Here is a 14,694-nt window from a genome sequence, read left to right on the forward strand (position 1 = left end):
CTGATGCTCAGCATGGCTCTCTTCATGCAAGAGGAACAGTGTAATTAGGTCTTGCATGCTGTTCATTGGTCTGGTGACTATGTTACTCCATCCTGCTGAATTGGGAGGAGCTCACTGGTGACGTCACGAATCCTTACAAGGCAAGCATCACTTCAAGCTTTAGTTTTCTCCTTATCTATCAGCTTATTTACCTGTCGCATAGCTATATCTGTGAGGGTATCCTCGGAATTAGCACAACAAATTCCTTTGTTTTTACTAATCCTCGGGGAACTGAATAGGCGAGGAAGAAACTATCAAGTCTTGTGGGATGGGGGTGCTAATTAACAGCCCCAGTGTTCGTTCATCTTGCTAAGTGAAGGTTGGTGCTCTTGTTCATTATCTTTGACCTCACATTCACAGAAATCCTAATGTCTTCATGTTATTTTCTAAACATTAAATATTTGCCATAAACTTCCATCTACGAAAGTAACTTTTACACCTGTTTAGATTTAAGTACCACCATTCATTGCAAATTATGGCAAATGGATGAAAATGGTGAATAATTATTGGTATGCGACGGTGGGAAGCGGAAAATGTACAGACAAAAGAGAGTTTCTGGCAATGAGTCAAGAAAGCTTTAGTGGTGGTACTGGTGGGTGTTGGAGAGTGAGTGAGAGAGGAGAGTGAGTGAGTAGGGAGAAGGAGGAGTTACTTCAGAGTTCAGAGTTCAGCTCTCAGAGTGACTCGGGAGCCAGTGCCGAGCGGAGGAGACGGTGCACGCTGGCCACACCATCCAAACTTCCACGTTCCACCCGCACTTCCAAGTGATTAGTTAGTTAGTGAGTGTGCGAGTGTGTAGGCGAGCGTAGTAGTAGTGGAGTTCTCCTCGGTGGTGATGTTGTGGATGACGATGACGGCAGCAGTGAGTGCTACTGCAGTGCCGCTGTCAGAGTAAAAGCAACGAGTGGGTAATAAAGCAGTACCTATGTGGTGGTCACAGCCGGACGCCGCCGCCGCCGCTATTATAACCTCAAAGCAGTGGTGTGACCCATTTTGACAAGCAATAGACGACCAGTTTTCTGTTGCTGAGTGTCGGAAAGGGAAATCAGTCCAGTGATAGTGGTTGGTGCAGGTTTGGTGGTGGTTGGAAGAAGGGCAGCAGCAGCAGCAGCAGGATACCCTTACCGTAGATACAGACACACAAACCCTCTCGCAAGTGTTTCCAGTTATGCGTGAGGTCCTAGACATGGCTAAGGGCACGCCAGGAGATGCGGGTGGTCTGAGGGGACTCCTCAGCCTGGAGGACCACCCTGACCTCCAAGATATTTTCAAAACTAACAACGTCGAGGATGATTACGACGTCGAGAAGGAACCAATTGCAAGGTCAGTTAGTTGCATCTCCGTCGGGGTTGCAAGTGCTTTCTCATGGACGGGGTCCAGAGGGGACGGCGAGAGGAGACTTGTTGGGGTGGGGCGGGGGGGAGGGGTTGTTGGAGGCTGAAGAGAAGTTCAGGTTGTTTCTTCTTACGTTGACCTTAAATTCAACCTAGCTGTAGGCCTAATTCATAATGCTCTAGTTTTTTTCTCTCAAGTACATCCAACAGAGTACCCATGGCTGGCAAAGGCTAGGCTATTTACTACCTAGTACATGTCATAAGCAACCTACCTGATAGGAGGATGTGTTAGTAGTAAAGTTAAGACCACGTTTTTATATGTGCCGGTGTAAGTTCAGTTTTACCCCTAATTTACTGTGCATCCCCAGAATAATTTACCAGTATCCGAGTTCAGACCCTCTTCTGCTGGTATAGTTTAATTTTCAGTCGGTCCTTGGCCAGATACCTTACGGTTAGCTAGGTATTCTCCCAGACTTTTTGCCGTAGGCAAAGTATTTTCGTAGTCTACATCATTATAAGTAAAGACGTTGACTTTGTTTCGTGCTTCGGTTTGTTTTTCTTCTATTTTTCGAATAAGTTTTATAATACTTTCAGAGATGCGATCTACATACTGGACTCCTCATCTGGGTGCCCATGAGACACCTGTTGTTTTAGTGTGATATCCATTTTTAACACTGTTATGCGTAAGGATTTGGGGCATCTTAACAGAACTAGTATTTTCTCTCTAATGCAGATGTTCCCGATCCTTAATAATTTGGGTTCTATGTAGCTATATCTAGGAACGAGCTGCAGGCCAAGAAAAACAAAATGCAGTCTGTTCAAATAACCGTTAAGAGTTTAAACGTTCGTCGTCAGCGATCACGAAATAATGTTTGTTTTTAAGCTATCAGCACTGAAAGATGTAGAGGTGTAAAGATTAAGTCGTAATCCCCCAAGAAATGGCAAAACAAGACAGGTAGGTACCAGGGTCATATCCTTAGGCTGTTTGTACTGCCGTCTGGTGTTGGTTATTCGTCAAGGGCACTCTTCGTTTTATTACAGCTAACTTTGATTTATTTTTTATTAATGCCTAGACATGAAAGAACTGACTGAATTTTAATTCTGCAGTGAAATCTTGTGGAAAGAAGTATTTTTAAAATTAATTTGAAACCTAGATTAACGTGTTAATAACCAATGGCGTTCACCGCCTCTTAAATTATTCTAAATTTTGACTTTCTGAGAATAACTGTTCATAGTGAGCTTTAGTTAGAATAACTGTCCGACTCCATAGTGAGCTTTTTAGATATTACTGCGAAATCACTAGCCTGAAATCACAGTAATTCATTCGTAATGAACTCATTGAAGAATAGCTACAATTATGACAAGAATATCTCTCTCTCTCTCTCTCTCTCTCTCTCTCTCTCTCTCTCTCTCTCTCTCTCTCTCTCTCTCTCTCTCATTAAACTGCTCTTTGTGAAGAACTGTTTTAATCCTGTGTGAAAATGTAGTTAATAAGCCGATGCTGCTATTTGATTATCGCATACATGTTCAGTTAGTTAATTAAATAAGTCAGTTAAGTTTTGTTTCCTAATTTTTGTAATTCTTTGTTTTTAGATTTGTGGCTCACTCAGGCTACCATTACTCACGTCTTTGACAGCTGCTTTGTATCATAATGTACAAAAGGTTTATGTGTATTGTTTTTGTTTAAGTTGCTAAGTGCTCACGTTATTCGTCCACAGGGAATGTAAAAAAATCATCTACGGAGTAAAAAAAATACTCGACCCATTAGGGCTTCACGAAAGAAGAATATGAGTGAATTCAGTGATCTAAAAAGGCAGTTGAAATCTTTTTCGGTTCTATCATTGAATATCTGTGTGTGAGTTTTTGTTTTTGTTTTACAAATTGCGATTACGGGTTTAAAAACTAATTCTGACCCGAAAGTATATGTAAAATAAACATGAAGAGTGAGGAGAAGTGTAGTAACACTGGTTAGATAATGAATAAACCAACTGAGGGCAGTGTCCCATACAAGATCGTTAATACCCAGTTGAGATATTAATGGTATCAGATAACATGTGAATCATCTTGTATAATTTAACGTTAAGAACTGCCGGTGGTAACGATTAAAGATAGGAACAATGCCCATACTGTAGTCCCTCAATCTCTGCGAAGGTTTCAAGCCCCCTTCCTCGCCATACCCCTATCCTTCCCGCCGTGGATCGAGTCATGGGTGGTGGTTATATAGTTGAAAACTTCCTTATTTTATATACTTTGGTTGAAACAACCATGGCGTTGCCATTCTACTGGACGTTTTGTATAATATATATATATAGATATAATATATTATTATCGTATATATCACATGCGCTATAAAATATCTACGTCTTACAGGAATCGTAAGCAGGATTCTTCAGAATGATAGGCAAGGCCAGTTGGTAGCGCCCTTGCCTTTCATTTGAGAGTCCTAGGTTCGAGGCCGATGTGAGTTAATAATAGTGTTGGAATTGCTGAATTGTATTTCCAGAATACTGTATTACTCTAGTTAGGCCACAATATTATTTTTATTTTCTTGAACTGAAATAAAACCATCTACTTAGTACTTATTACCTTGATGATCTTAGTCATTAAAGCGTGACTAATATGATTTTTCCGTTGGAAATCCGTCGTTTCATTGCATATTTGCAAAATACATAAATTACTATGTAAGGTCATCAATTAAAGGGAACCTTTTGAGCCGGCAAAACATCATTTGCTGTTATATGGATACATATGACAGTAGTAGATCATCACAGAGGACTCCATTGGTAACTGCTGTTGGATCTGAAACTGCGTACTTCCACTGTGCGGATTGCAACAAGTAGATCAATGATGGCCCCTTTGTTAAGCTAATTTTATGAGTATTATTTATAAATTGTGCCTGCTTCGAAGACATGCAAAAAATTATTGCTCGATTTGCATGCTCCTTCAGTGCAAGTTCCATGCAGATGGTACAAATTATTCATTATTTTTAAGATTGGTAAAATCGTGCTCTATTCTTTGTTGCCTTGAGAATTAGAGGGCTGAATGTTACATAGCCTTGTACATTTGGAGTAGCTTAACCTCATGGGATGTAGTTTTCTGTTTGTCTTCACACCCTAGAAAACGTTACAATTTATGCGACTGGGTTATAGTTTTTCTTCTCCCAAATAAAACCTGGAAGAAAAGAGACTATTTCACCTACTACTCATTGGTTTGTTGCTGATTATACGCTGAGAAAAGAAAAGTAAATGCTACATGTAATTTGTGCTCAAGGCATTTTCTGCTTTGAGATTTATTTTACAATCAAATTTAATTTCCTCATAAAATACTTCTAAGGCGATCTTGGAACACTCGTCTTGCCATCGCGAGATAGTTAGGGTAGGAATTCAAAACACATGAGGTTGGGAAACTGGAATACACTTCATCCTTGAGTTTTCCCATGCTGCCTCTTTTCAAGAGAATTGGGAACGCACTTGTATTTTGTCCCAGCGCCATAATGTTTGCAGTGGACAAAGGGAGCACAATAGTTTAGGGTTCACGTAAATTTGGCCGGATGTTCACCGTGTTCATCTTAGGATGCTCAGCTTCGCGACTTATCAACTCTAGTTGGCAAGTATGTCCCTCTCTCCCATGGGACTTCTCCACCCAACCCCCACCCCCAACCTCATCCCACATCCCCACCCATTCTTAGTGACAGACACCATTGAATCCTCTGAACCTCTCCCCAGCTCATCTCGCTTCTCAACTGGCGGTGCGTTTTTGTCCATATCTTTATGATTATTATTTTTGATGTAATAGATATTGATACGAATACTTTGTTTTCACTAATTATTATAGATACATCTTTGTTTCAGTATAGTACATAGTAATGCTTTATGGGAGCATATATTATATATATATATATATATATATATATATATATATATATATATAATATATATATAATTAGTGTCTGTAGCTTGCTACGAAAAATAAGTATATATATATATATATATATATATATATATATATATATATATATATATATAACGTCTATGTCCTTTGATATAGCGAAGTAATTGCACAAAGTAAAATCGTTGACAGCGGCTGTTTGGTGCTACTATTCTGTACTCCAGTTACTGTCATTACTAAGAGTGCGGTCTCCCAGGGTTAGTGCAAAAACTCACAACCGTCTGGTCTGGTGTTGACTTTTCTGTTGCTTTGTTCTTCCTTGTGTTTTTGCGACCAGTCAGAATAGGATTTGTTCTTGGTTTATGTCCTTGGGTAGGCCCGTGGGTAGGCCTAGGTGTGCGGTAAGATGATTTGCCGAAGCTTTTTCGTACTTTACGTCTAGTGTTGGGAAAAATGTATTTTGTTGTAATAATAGTTAAATACATTGCAATGTATTGGTATCAGTTGAAGAGCGAGAGAGGAGAGGGCGAGGATTGCATGATGGTTAAGGCGCACGAGAGAGGTCAATGAATGTGAATTAAGAGTTGTTTTGCTGGTGGAAGTAACAAGGATGTACTAGGTATATGGACAATAAATAGTTGCCAGAGAATGTTATTCACAGCTCATTACTTGCTGACGAAAACACCTGGTGCGTTAAAATTTTAGGGTCACGTTTGTGGTCTCCCTCATAGCACGTAGAAAAATGAAATTAAAACCGTAACAGAATTTAGATATTCGCGCATGGCGAGAGGTGGCAATGGAGGCCTTGAAAGAGACGGTGTTGCCATACGGTGTTTCCTTTATCACCTTTTTAGTAAACGATTTTGGAGTATAACCGCGATCAAAGTGATGGCGTAAACAACTTGTCTTGCTATTTCTAACGCTTGTACAACAATGCATTTACGGTGACTTCCTTAAATATGAAACGAAGACATCTATATATAACATAAGAATGAGGACTCGTGATTAAGATTTGCTGGTAACACAAAATAAACACACACACACAGGGAGAGAGAGGAGAGAGAGAGACCCTTAGACAAACAAGATACTAATGACTGCGTATGATGAATTCATACCACTCAGAAGTGGTCGGCCTCCACTTAGCCTAATTGTAGAGGTACCCCGACCAGTTGACATCCACAGAGCGCTGCTGTCTCCTCTCGGGTAGGTCTAGATTCGTCGTGGTGGTGGGGGGTGGGATAGTGTCGAATGCCCGATTGAATTACACGGTTACGAGTTGTCTAGTAACAACCGTAAGAATTGATTTAATTTCCTTGTCGCCGTAGTCATTTATGTCTTAAATTCTTTTTAAATTGTTGACAATCATATAATACCCAGTCTGTATTCATTCAGATCATGCTGATGCTATAAATGTGGGACGTGTTTCCAAAACGTATATATTTTTTTAAACGTAAAATTACGACTATTTTGTGAAATCATTGTTAGAGCAAGAATGGTACATTTGTGCCGAATCCGTTCAAAAAATAACTAAAGATAATGTTTTTGAACTTTTTTTTTTTTCAATAAATGGAGACAGACCCTACCAATGAGTCATTGAAAACGAATAAACGCAGTGACGAAGTATGAACACACACACACACACACACACACACACACACACACACACACACACACACACACATATATATAATATAATTATATATTATATTAGATATATATATATATATATATATATATTATATATAGTTTGATTTGTTCATATATTGTAATAGATAGCAACTTCATTAACAGTGTACATAGTTTATCGTATAGACTCCCCGTTTATTCAAGTATATTTTGACGTATTATTGCCAAATTTTAGTGTTATTACACGTTTATTTTCTAGTTCTTCCTTGATCATTCCAGGATTTGTGTTCTCTCCCAGGGAATTTTCGTGGTTTGTAACGAGTTTTATTCATTATGTATCCTCGTGTTGTTTGTACGTAACTTTACCCTGAATGTTCTGAAAATACCTTGAGGTTTGCCATGTAACAAGAATTCTACCATATAGTGATATTAAGATTATTCATCTACGAACCACGGATGTGCAGGTATTATATAGGAGAGGGTCAAGACGGCAAGTCCTGGCCCTAGTGATGTTACGCACCATTCCGAAGCCAGGAACAGTTTGACTTCCAATGGCCTATCTATAGGGTTCAGTGGTGTTGGGCGACAACTAGTCTCAACGCGAGTTCTTTACCTTTGAATTATCGTCATGTTGGCATTGTTTATCCTCCGTAATTCGACGTTTGCTTTCTGCTACCGCATTCCGCTACTCCAATATACTTAGGGTAAGAGGATGACAGTGTGCGCTCACTTTGACATGTCACTAATTTGGGGATAATTATTCAATGGCATTTAATAGGATTCTGCACTAAACGTTAACCATCATTATCCTTCTGTGCTTCATACTAATATATGATTTAATCGACTGTGAATTTACACCCCTTCAGTAATTTGTCCCTCTATTGTGGTAGGGGGTTCAGATTATGCCAGCCTTTTGCCATATACAAAATAATGTGTTGAAAATTGATTAAGAAGTCTGGTGTGTTCTGAACTCAACTACCAACCCAGATGCATCCCTCCTTTTTTTAGCCTTGGGAAACTTAAGGTTGTTATAAAAAATATGGCTAGTTTTAAGCTTTTTATTTTTACTTGTTTCGCGTAATAGATTATGTGGAACGCTGGGTGTATCCAAGATAAGATCACGTATCCTTCATTTTACACTGTAATTTGTTGCTTATTTACGTATACGATAATTATAGTATTAAAAAAGTCTAATGAGTGAACGTCACGTTTTGCAAAGCGTTCGTAGCAAGCGAGCGAGAGCAAATAAATGACTTCTGCTGGATACGGCGATTATATTACGTAGCTGAAAATAGACAACAGAGGGAAGACGATTAAGAAGAAATGCTTGAAATTCCTCCGGAGCGAGTCAGGGATCCGAAAATAAGGCGAAGTAGTGAACACCGTAGCAAAACACAGGTATTAAAAATATATCTTTACAACATTGGACCCTCGAAGATGGGCTAAACATAGGCTTTGCAGAGGGGGGTTAGGGAGGGATGTGGCTCAGTGTTGAGATGAGGAAGGGGGTTAGGGAAGGGGGATGGAATGATTGGGGAGGGTGGGGGGGGGGGGGATGCTGGCTGTTGAGCATCTTTAGGCCGATGTTTCCGTGTTTTGCGTGGAAGCGAAGACAGGCCTATTAATACCCATAGCCGGTGTATTTTCAGATTGGGGGGATGAAACCCGAGGGGGAAGGACAAAGATGCGGGTTAACGTTTATCTTTAGGCCTAAGTGGAGATCTACTGTGCGGGTATAGGCATTTCAACCATGGTATTCTAACCTCCCCCCCCCCTACCCCCCATCCTACCACCTTGCTATTCTTTCTCCACCATCCCATAGTCAATGATAGGGGAAAATGCTTAGACAGTGACTAGATTTTGAACGAATTACTTCCTGCCATTGGTTTCAGTATCTTTACACTTGTACTCCGATTAGCAAACATCGTCCTCCCTTGATTTCATACGCTGGGAATGGCAGAGCCTTGCGGAGCCAATTCATATCTGATACGTGTAATAATATAGTAATAATAATGATGAAAATGCAAAGTGGATATTGGAATTTAATTTTTTCAGATTATATAGTATTAATGGAAGCTTTGCCGTTAATTAAGTTACTGTCCAAGGAGTGATAGATTTGATTTATTGTAAATACAACCAAACTCGCATTGTGACAAAGGTACATAAAATGCTTCTTAAGATTTACGAAGATTATTGAATGTTTTGTGGACCAAGGAGGGATTGGAAAATGTTACTCGTGTTTAAAGGGGCCGGTGGGTTATTGAAGACGGAATACCGTCAAGTTCCACGACAAGTAAAATTGTTGCCCTTGACGAATAAAAGTCTTAGGATAACCAGCAAGTAAATTCTTCATATTTTCCGATGTCGTTTATGGGTCGAAAAGGGCATTCGCTGATGTTATGTATAATATTTTAAGTTATCTTGAGTAAAAAAAAAAAAAGTGATAAGTTGTCTTATTGACATAATTTGCAATTGTGACTTGAGTCAGGTGTAACCTTATCGTCTATGAGTCATTGAGAAGAGAGTAGTTCTCACAGTGATAACCGATCTTTACAGATGAAACTTATTCATTCAGATGGGACGGACCAGTGACCTCAGGATATTGTGTGTGTTTGTGTGTGTGTTTAACCAGAACTGTTTCACAAAATGGCGTCAGAGTTATTTTTCTTTGGGGATGAGGTTACTAACCCAAAGCACTTCACCCTTTCCGTGACGTCCTAGTACAAAATCAATTGGAGTCTTGGGGAGGTCAAAGTAACTGCAATAAGTCATGACCTTAATTAGCTGAATCATTGATGAACTCGCTGTAGTTCATTGTACGCTAGTTGACTCTCTCTCTCTCTCTCTCTCTCTCTCTCTCTCTCTCTCTCTCTCTCTCTCCTGGGGTCGTGGCACAGTGGTATCACACGTAGCACTTGAACTGAGTGCCAGAGATCAATTATCGAACTGGACGAGTAAGACAAATGAAGCGTGTAAACCCCTGAAATCCAGGATGCTTCTCATGATATAAGTAGTAGTGAATTAGGTACCTACCTAGTCATTCGTCGAAGGGATAGTTCGGGCGAGAGGGCAGATGTGAGCTTTCATTAGTCGTCAAACGTGTAATCTGTGAAAAAGCAAGCACTTCGACGATTTTAATTCCATCCTTACCATTTTGAAACAATTCAATAGAAGAGTCTTCGTTGCTCGCACATTAGATTATTGCGTTTGTTTGGCCTTCAGTAGTAAACGCCATTTGAACAATGGAGAGAGAGAGAGAGAGAGAGAGAGAGAGAAGGGGGGGGGGGATAGTAAGAGAGAGAGGAGAGAGAAGAGAGAGAGAAGAGAGACAGTGAAAGCTGTGGAAAAATTAGCCTCGACTTTAAATCACCTGTGTTATTGTAAACTAAAATAATATTCAGATTGACATTAAAACAAGATACTACATTCGTTTTAGGAAATTATTTGCTGGATAAAATTGCTATGTAATAATTAGTTATTTACTATATATACTGTTGTAGGATTCTTTTTTATTTATTTTTCATTCTCTTTCAGGCGGCGGCGTTGTTTTTTCCGGTAAAATACAAAATTTTTTTCAAAAGGAAGATTGAATTCTCCTTCAACTTAATGTTCTTTATACCCTGGTTCACCTGCATGAGATCAGTTTAAATTTTGGTACTTGGTATATCGGAAACAGGCAGGGCTGGAAGTCCTTTGAAATCTCGTTTGAAGCTCCTTCGAACGTATGGTGTCGGGTTGGGGGGGCCCACAAGTTCAAAGTGGTGCCGTGTCTTGTGAAATGGATATCCTTTTGTTTCCGTTAATGCCGTGGGTATTACTGTACTGATTAGATTCGGCAGATACCTATAGGGCCTTAGAAATACTATGCCATTTTAATGTACCCTCGCTCCCACAAAGACGGCTGCTTGTTTTTCGTGAGAAATATTTCAGTTTCCCCGTGAGTTCTTTAGGGTTCTTGTGACAATAGTCTAAAAGTTTTGTGAAAATGGTTCGGTTTGGTGGGTAGCTTAGTTTGAATAATGAAAGACTGGATTTTGTGGTTTCAATTATAAGGAGCTTTGTCTTGAATGGCTTTGTAATGGCTTCTTTTGTTGGCGTAATTAATCGGTCTGTTTACTGGACGACTTCTCAGATTTTGGTAAAAACAATTTACGTTTACTGGGGGAATTATTGAAGTTTTCTGTTTAAATAGTTGTTAGTGTTGGGTCATTGTGGAGTGCTGGGAAGTGGTTCTGTTGTCTTGGCGGATCGTTAGTTTTGTAGACGAGAATAATTGTCATTTTCTTGGGGAAGAGTATGCTTATGGGTGGATATTTGCAGTTCGAAATATCCTAACTGGTCAGACAGACATTATGACAAACAGATTCTCTCTCTCTCTCTCTCTCTCTCTCTCTCTCTCTCTCTCTCCTCTCTCTCTCTCTCTCTCTCTCTCTCTCTAGCCCGAAGGTTGTAATCAGCCCTACCCAGGAATACCTGCCCATGCAAGGTAGCGGTGACCAGGGGCAGCTGTAGCTTGAGACGAAGCTTTTTGTCCGTCTGGTGAAACGCTGCTGTTTCTCGTAGCCTAGACGCCATTCTGAACTTTCCCTCATTTTTTTTTATATTTATACCGGCAAGAGTTTTTGTTTGATTCAAGAAGGTGCCTCCTCTTGTTGGTTATGAAGTTTAACGAGCGCAATTTTATCATGTAATTGATATGTATTATCTTTTATTCAATAGATTATATCCTGTTTATTATTGCTGACGTGTTCACAGCAGCATGGATACAGCCGGTCTTAACTAGTAGGTCCTCTAATGCATTAAATTTGATTAGTAATGCGATTACTACTACTAGTACCAACTTACACTTATCCATAGATGAGGTTGTTTGATTGATTGATTAGTTCCACATTGGCCGAGTGCATTTCGCGCTCGGCTACCAACTCGGTGGTCCGAAGTTCGATTCTCGGCTCGGCCAACGCGGAACCAGAGGAATTTATTTCTGGTGATTGAAATTCATTTCTCGATACAATGTGGTTCGGATCCCACAATAAGCTGTAGGTCCCGGTGCTAGGCAACCAATTGGTTCCTAGTCATGTAAAAATATCTAATCCTTCGGGCCAGCCCTAGGAGATCTGTTAATCAGCTCAGTGGTCTGGTAAAACTAAGATATACTTTGATTGATTGATTGATTGCAGGTTGTGTTGCATTACTGACAGGATCACTGTAGATGAGACATAGTTGTCATTAAACGGTGATTGTTCAGGTTTGAGATTGAAGTTTTGATTTAAGGAAAGGGCCTGATCTTGTCCTTTCCCCAAGTTCAATCCTTTCAGTGATTTGCACAGCGATCGCAGAATCCACTGAAATGGTGTTATGTGTATATTTTGGGTATATAATTGTTCATCCCATGTTTCATGGAGCTCGATTATCTTAGTTTGTGACTTGAAGATTCTTTCCTCGAGAACTGATAAAAACATGGACTTAGATATAAGAATATCGAGAGGAAGTTAAGGATGAGGAAAACAAAAACGAAGAGAAGTTGGTGATAAGCATTTTTGTGTGGGCGTTCGTTACCTAGTCTTGTTCGTTTTCACTATCGAAATAAACGCATAATGATATGTGGTGTGTAGGTTATTATGTTTTTTTTTCTCCTATGAAACTTGAACTAAAATAGTTTTTCTTGATTCAACTCATTCTGTAAATAAAGACTTATTCACGTGTTATTGACATCCCAAACAATCTGTACCACATCCGGGAATTATGCTGTCTTGGCAGATCCGCAGCCTTGAAATAAACCCGATTCATTTGGGCAAACTCTCATTGAATCAAGCACTCTCCCCGCCAAGTATTTTCGTTGCATTCTCTCAACGGGCCAGGAATGAACGGCCGTGTATTCGCGGCTTGTGAATCAAAGGAGCGCATGGGGTGGGATGCGGTGGCCGAATGGCTTGCTTAATCACTCCACAGAGAATTTCTGTTTATATTTCGATCGTGTTTCTTTAGGAAGTGTGTGTGACTGGCTGTCGCATCACCGGTGCTGAGCGTCAGATGTTTCTCGTCGATTTTGCGAGACAAAAGAATGAAGTTCGTGCCGGATAGAAAGAACAAATACGGCACCTCCGAGTCATGTGTGCGTATGTGTGTGTGTTTTGGTCATCGGTGTTCTTGATTTAGACGGAATTGCGCCAGAAGCGGTTATCCATACGGTCTTTTGCATGAGATTTATACAAGGCAAGTGGCTTTTACTCTCTCTCTCTCTCTCTCTCTCTCTCTCTCTCTCTCTCTCTCTCTCTCTCTCTCTCTCTCTCTATACTATATATATATATATATATATATATATATATATATATATATATATATATATAATTTTTCACCACATGCCTGTTTCCCCTTTGCAAGGGTTGCGTCTGAAGGTTACATCCTTCCGGTTTCTCAGCAAGTTATTCTTGACCACGGCAGAGACATCGTTGGGTTGACTGGACAACTCGGAAACGACCCCTGCTTTGATTGTACCCTTATACCACTTGCACAAAGATGGGCGTACTTGTATTTATAATACCTTGAGTGGAAATCGTTACTTGGTTTTTTTTTTTTTTTTTTTAGGGCGTTTTCAAAATATAAACATTCTGTATAGGACTGACATTTGAAGCACTATAGCTGATGTGGTATGCTGTCTTTTTCAGCATCCTTTTTTTTTTTTTTGCTTCATCATCATCGTATTCATGTGGTTACGTAGACATTTCTCTCTCTCTCTCTCTCTCTCTCTCTCTCTCTCTCTCTCTCCCTTCTTATTTTAAAGCAGTTAAATCCCCACCCTATCAGCTCTTTCTCGCTTTGTCATCACTATCATCACATTAAAGTGGTTACTGATGGCCTTCTCCCTCTCTCTTCGTCGTCATCTTGATAATTGGAACGGTCAAACCCTCACCCCTCTTTCTCTCCTCGACATAACCACCATGATATTGAAGTGGTTACCCTCCCCTTGTGTGTGTGATTTGAATTCAGCATTCATCCGTGTGCAGTGCGTATATACTATGAGAGAACTGCAAGTCTTGGCGAAGACCTTAACAAGAACGCCAGAACATAGCCAACGTTGCTTCTTCCTTTCACCCTCAAACCTGCTTTCGGATTCCAATAACCTGACAAAAGGAAAAGAGCTCGCTGCCAGCAGTAGCGTGCCTCGAATGTATTCAAATGTAAAGCGCTTTTGAATTCCTTGCATACGTACGTGACTTTTTGTGCACTGTCGCTGGAAGTCAAGTTTTGTGTGTGTGTTTTTTTCCCCCATGTACTACACACATGGAAGATGTAGCTACGGATATTTTGACTCAAGGCAAGTCTCTAGACCTTGACCTAAGGGCGTACTTCTCTGTGGCCTTGATAGAGCGTCGTGCATTATTTTATTTCATTTGATTAATTTTGGCTATTAAGTATTTGTATATTATATATATATTTTGCTCAGTTTACTCTTACGTGCTTTTATCTTTCCTTTTTTCGCCTACGGGCATTTTTGGTGTGTTAAATGATTCAGGTTTCTGTCCTTTTGTTACTTACATAGGAATGTGTGTGATTTATGATTCTTAAAATAACACCATCCCAGCGTTGCTTACTGTATTGGTTGGTGGAACCAAGACCCACACCACTCTTGACTTTGTGGAATGCCATTAAATGCTGATCGTAATTGATGTGATACAACGAAGTGTTGAGTTAGGAAATGCTTTTCGTACAATCTGATGACTGTTTCACCTTACCTCTTTTTGTTTGTGATTCTTTGCAACTCGTTGTATCACAAAGAAAGGAAATAACTTTTTTTTTTTATCTCTGT

General features: G+C 39.8%; 1 protein-coding gene across 6 annotated transcripts in view; it reads left to right on the forward strand.

The window, feature by feature from the left end:
• The first annotated feature begins 643 nt into the window (after nucleotides 1–643).
• LOC135201385 (microtubule-associated serine/threonine-protein kinase 2-like) overlaps nucleotides 644–14,694 on the forward strand; it is a 193,637-nt gene continuing 179,586 nt past the window's right edge. For 2 of the 6 annotated variants that reach the window (XM_064230245.1, XM_064230246.1), the window contains exon 1: nucleotides 644–1,362. In XM_064230245.1, the coding sequence (XP_064086315.1) occupies nucleotides 1,329–1,362 (34 nt within the window). In that variant the 5' untranslated portion in view covers nucleotides 644–1,328. The remainder of the gene's footprint in view (nucleotides 1,363–14,694) is intronic. The other 4 variants (XM_064230247.1, XM_064230248.1, XM_064230250.1 and 1 more) reach the window with 3 other exon arrangements.

This window comes from Macrobrachium nipponense, chromosome 28, assembly GCF_015104395.2.
Source record: "Macrobrachium nipponense isolate FS-2020 chromosome 28, ASM1510439v2, whole genome shotgun sequence".
In the NCBI taxonomy this organism is placed as follows: domain Eukaryota; kingdom Metazoa; phylum Arthropoda; class Malacostraca; order Decapoda; family Palaemonidae; genus Macrobrachium; species Macrobrachium nipponense.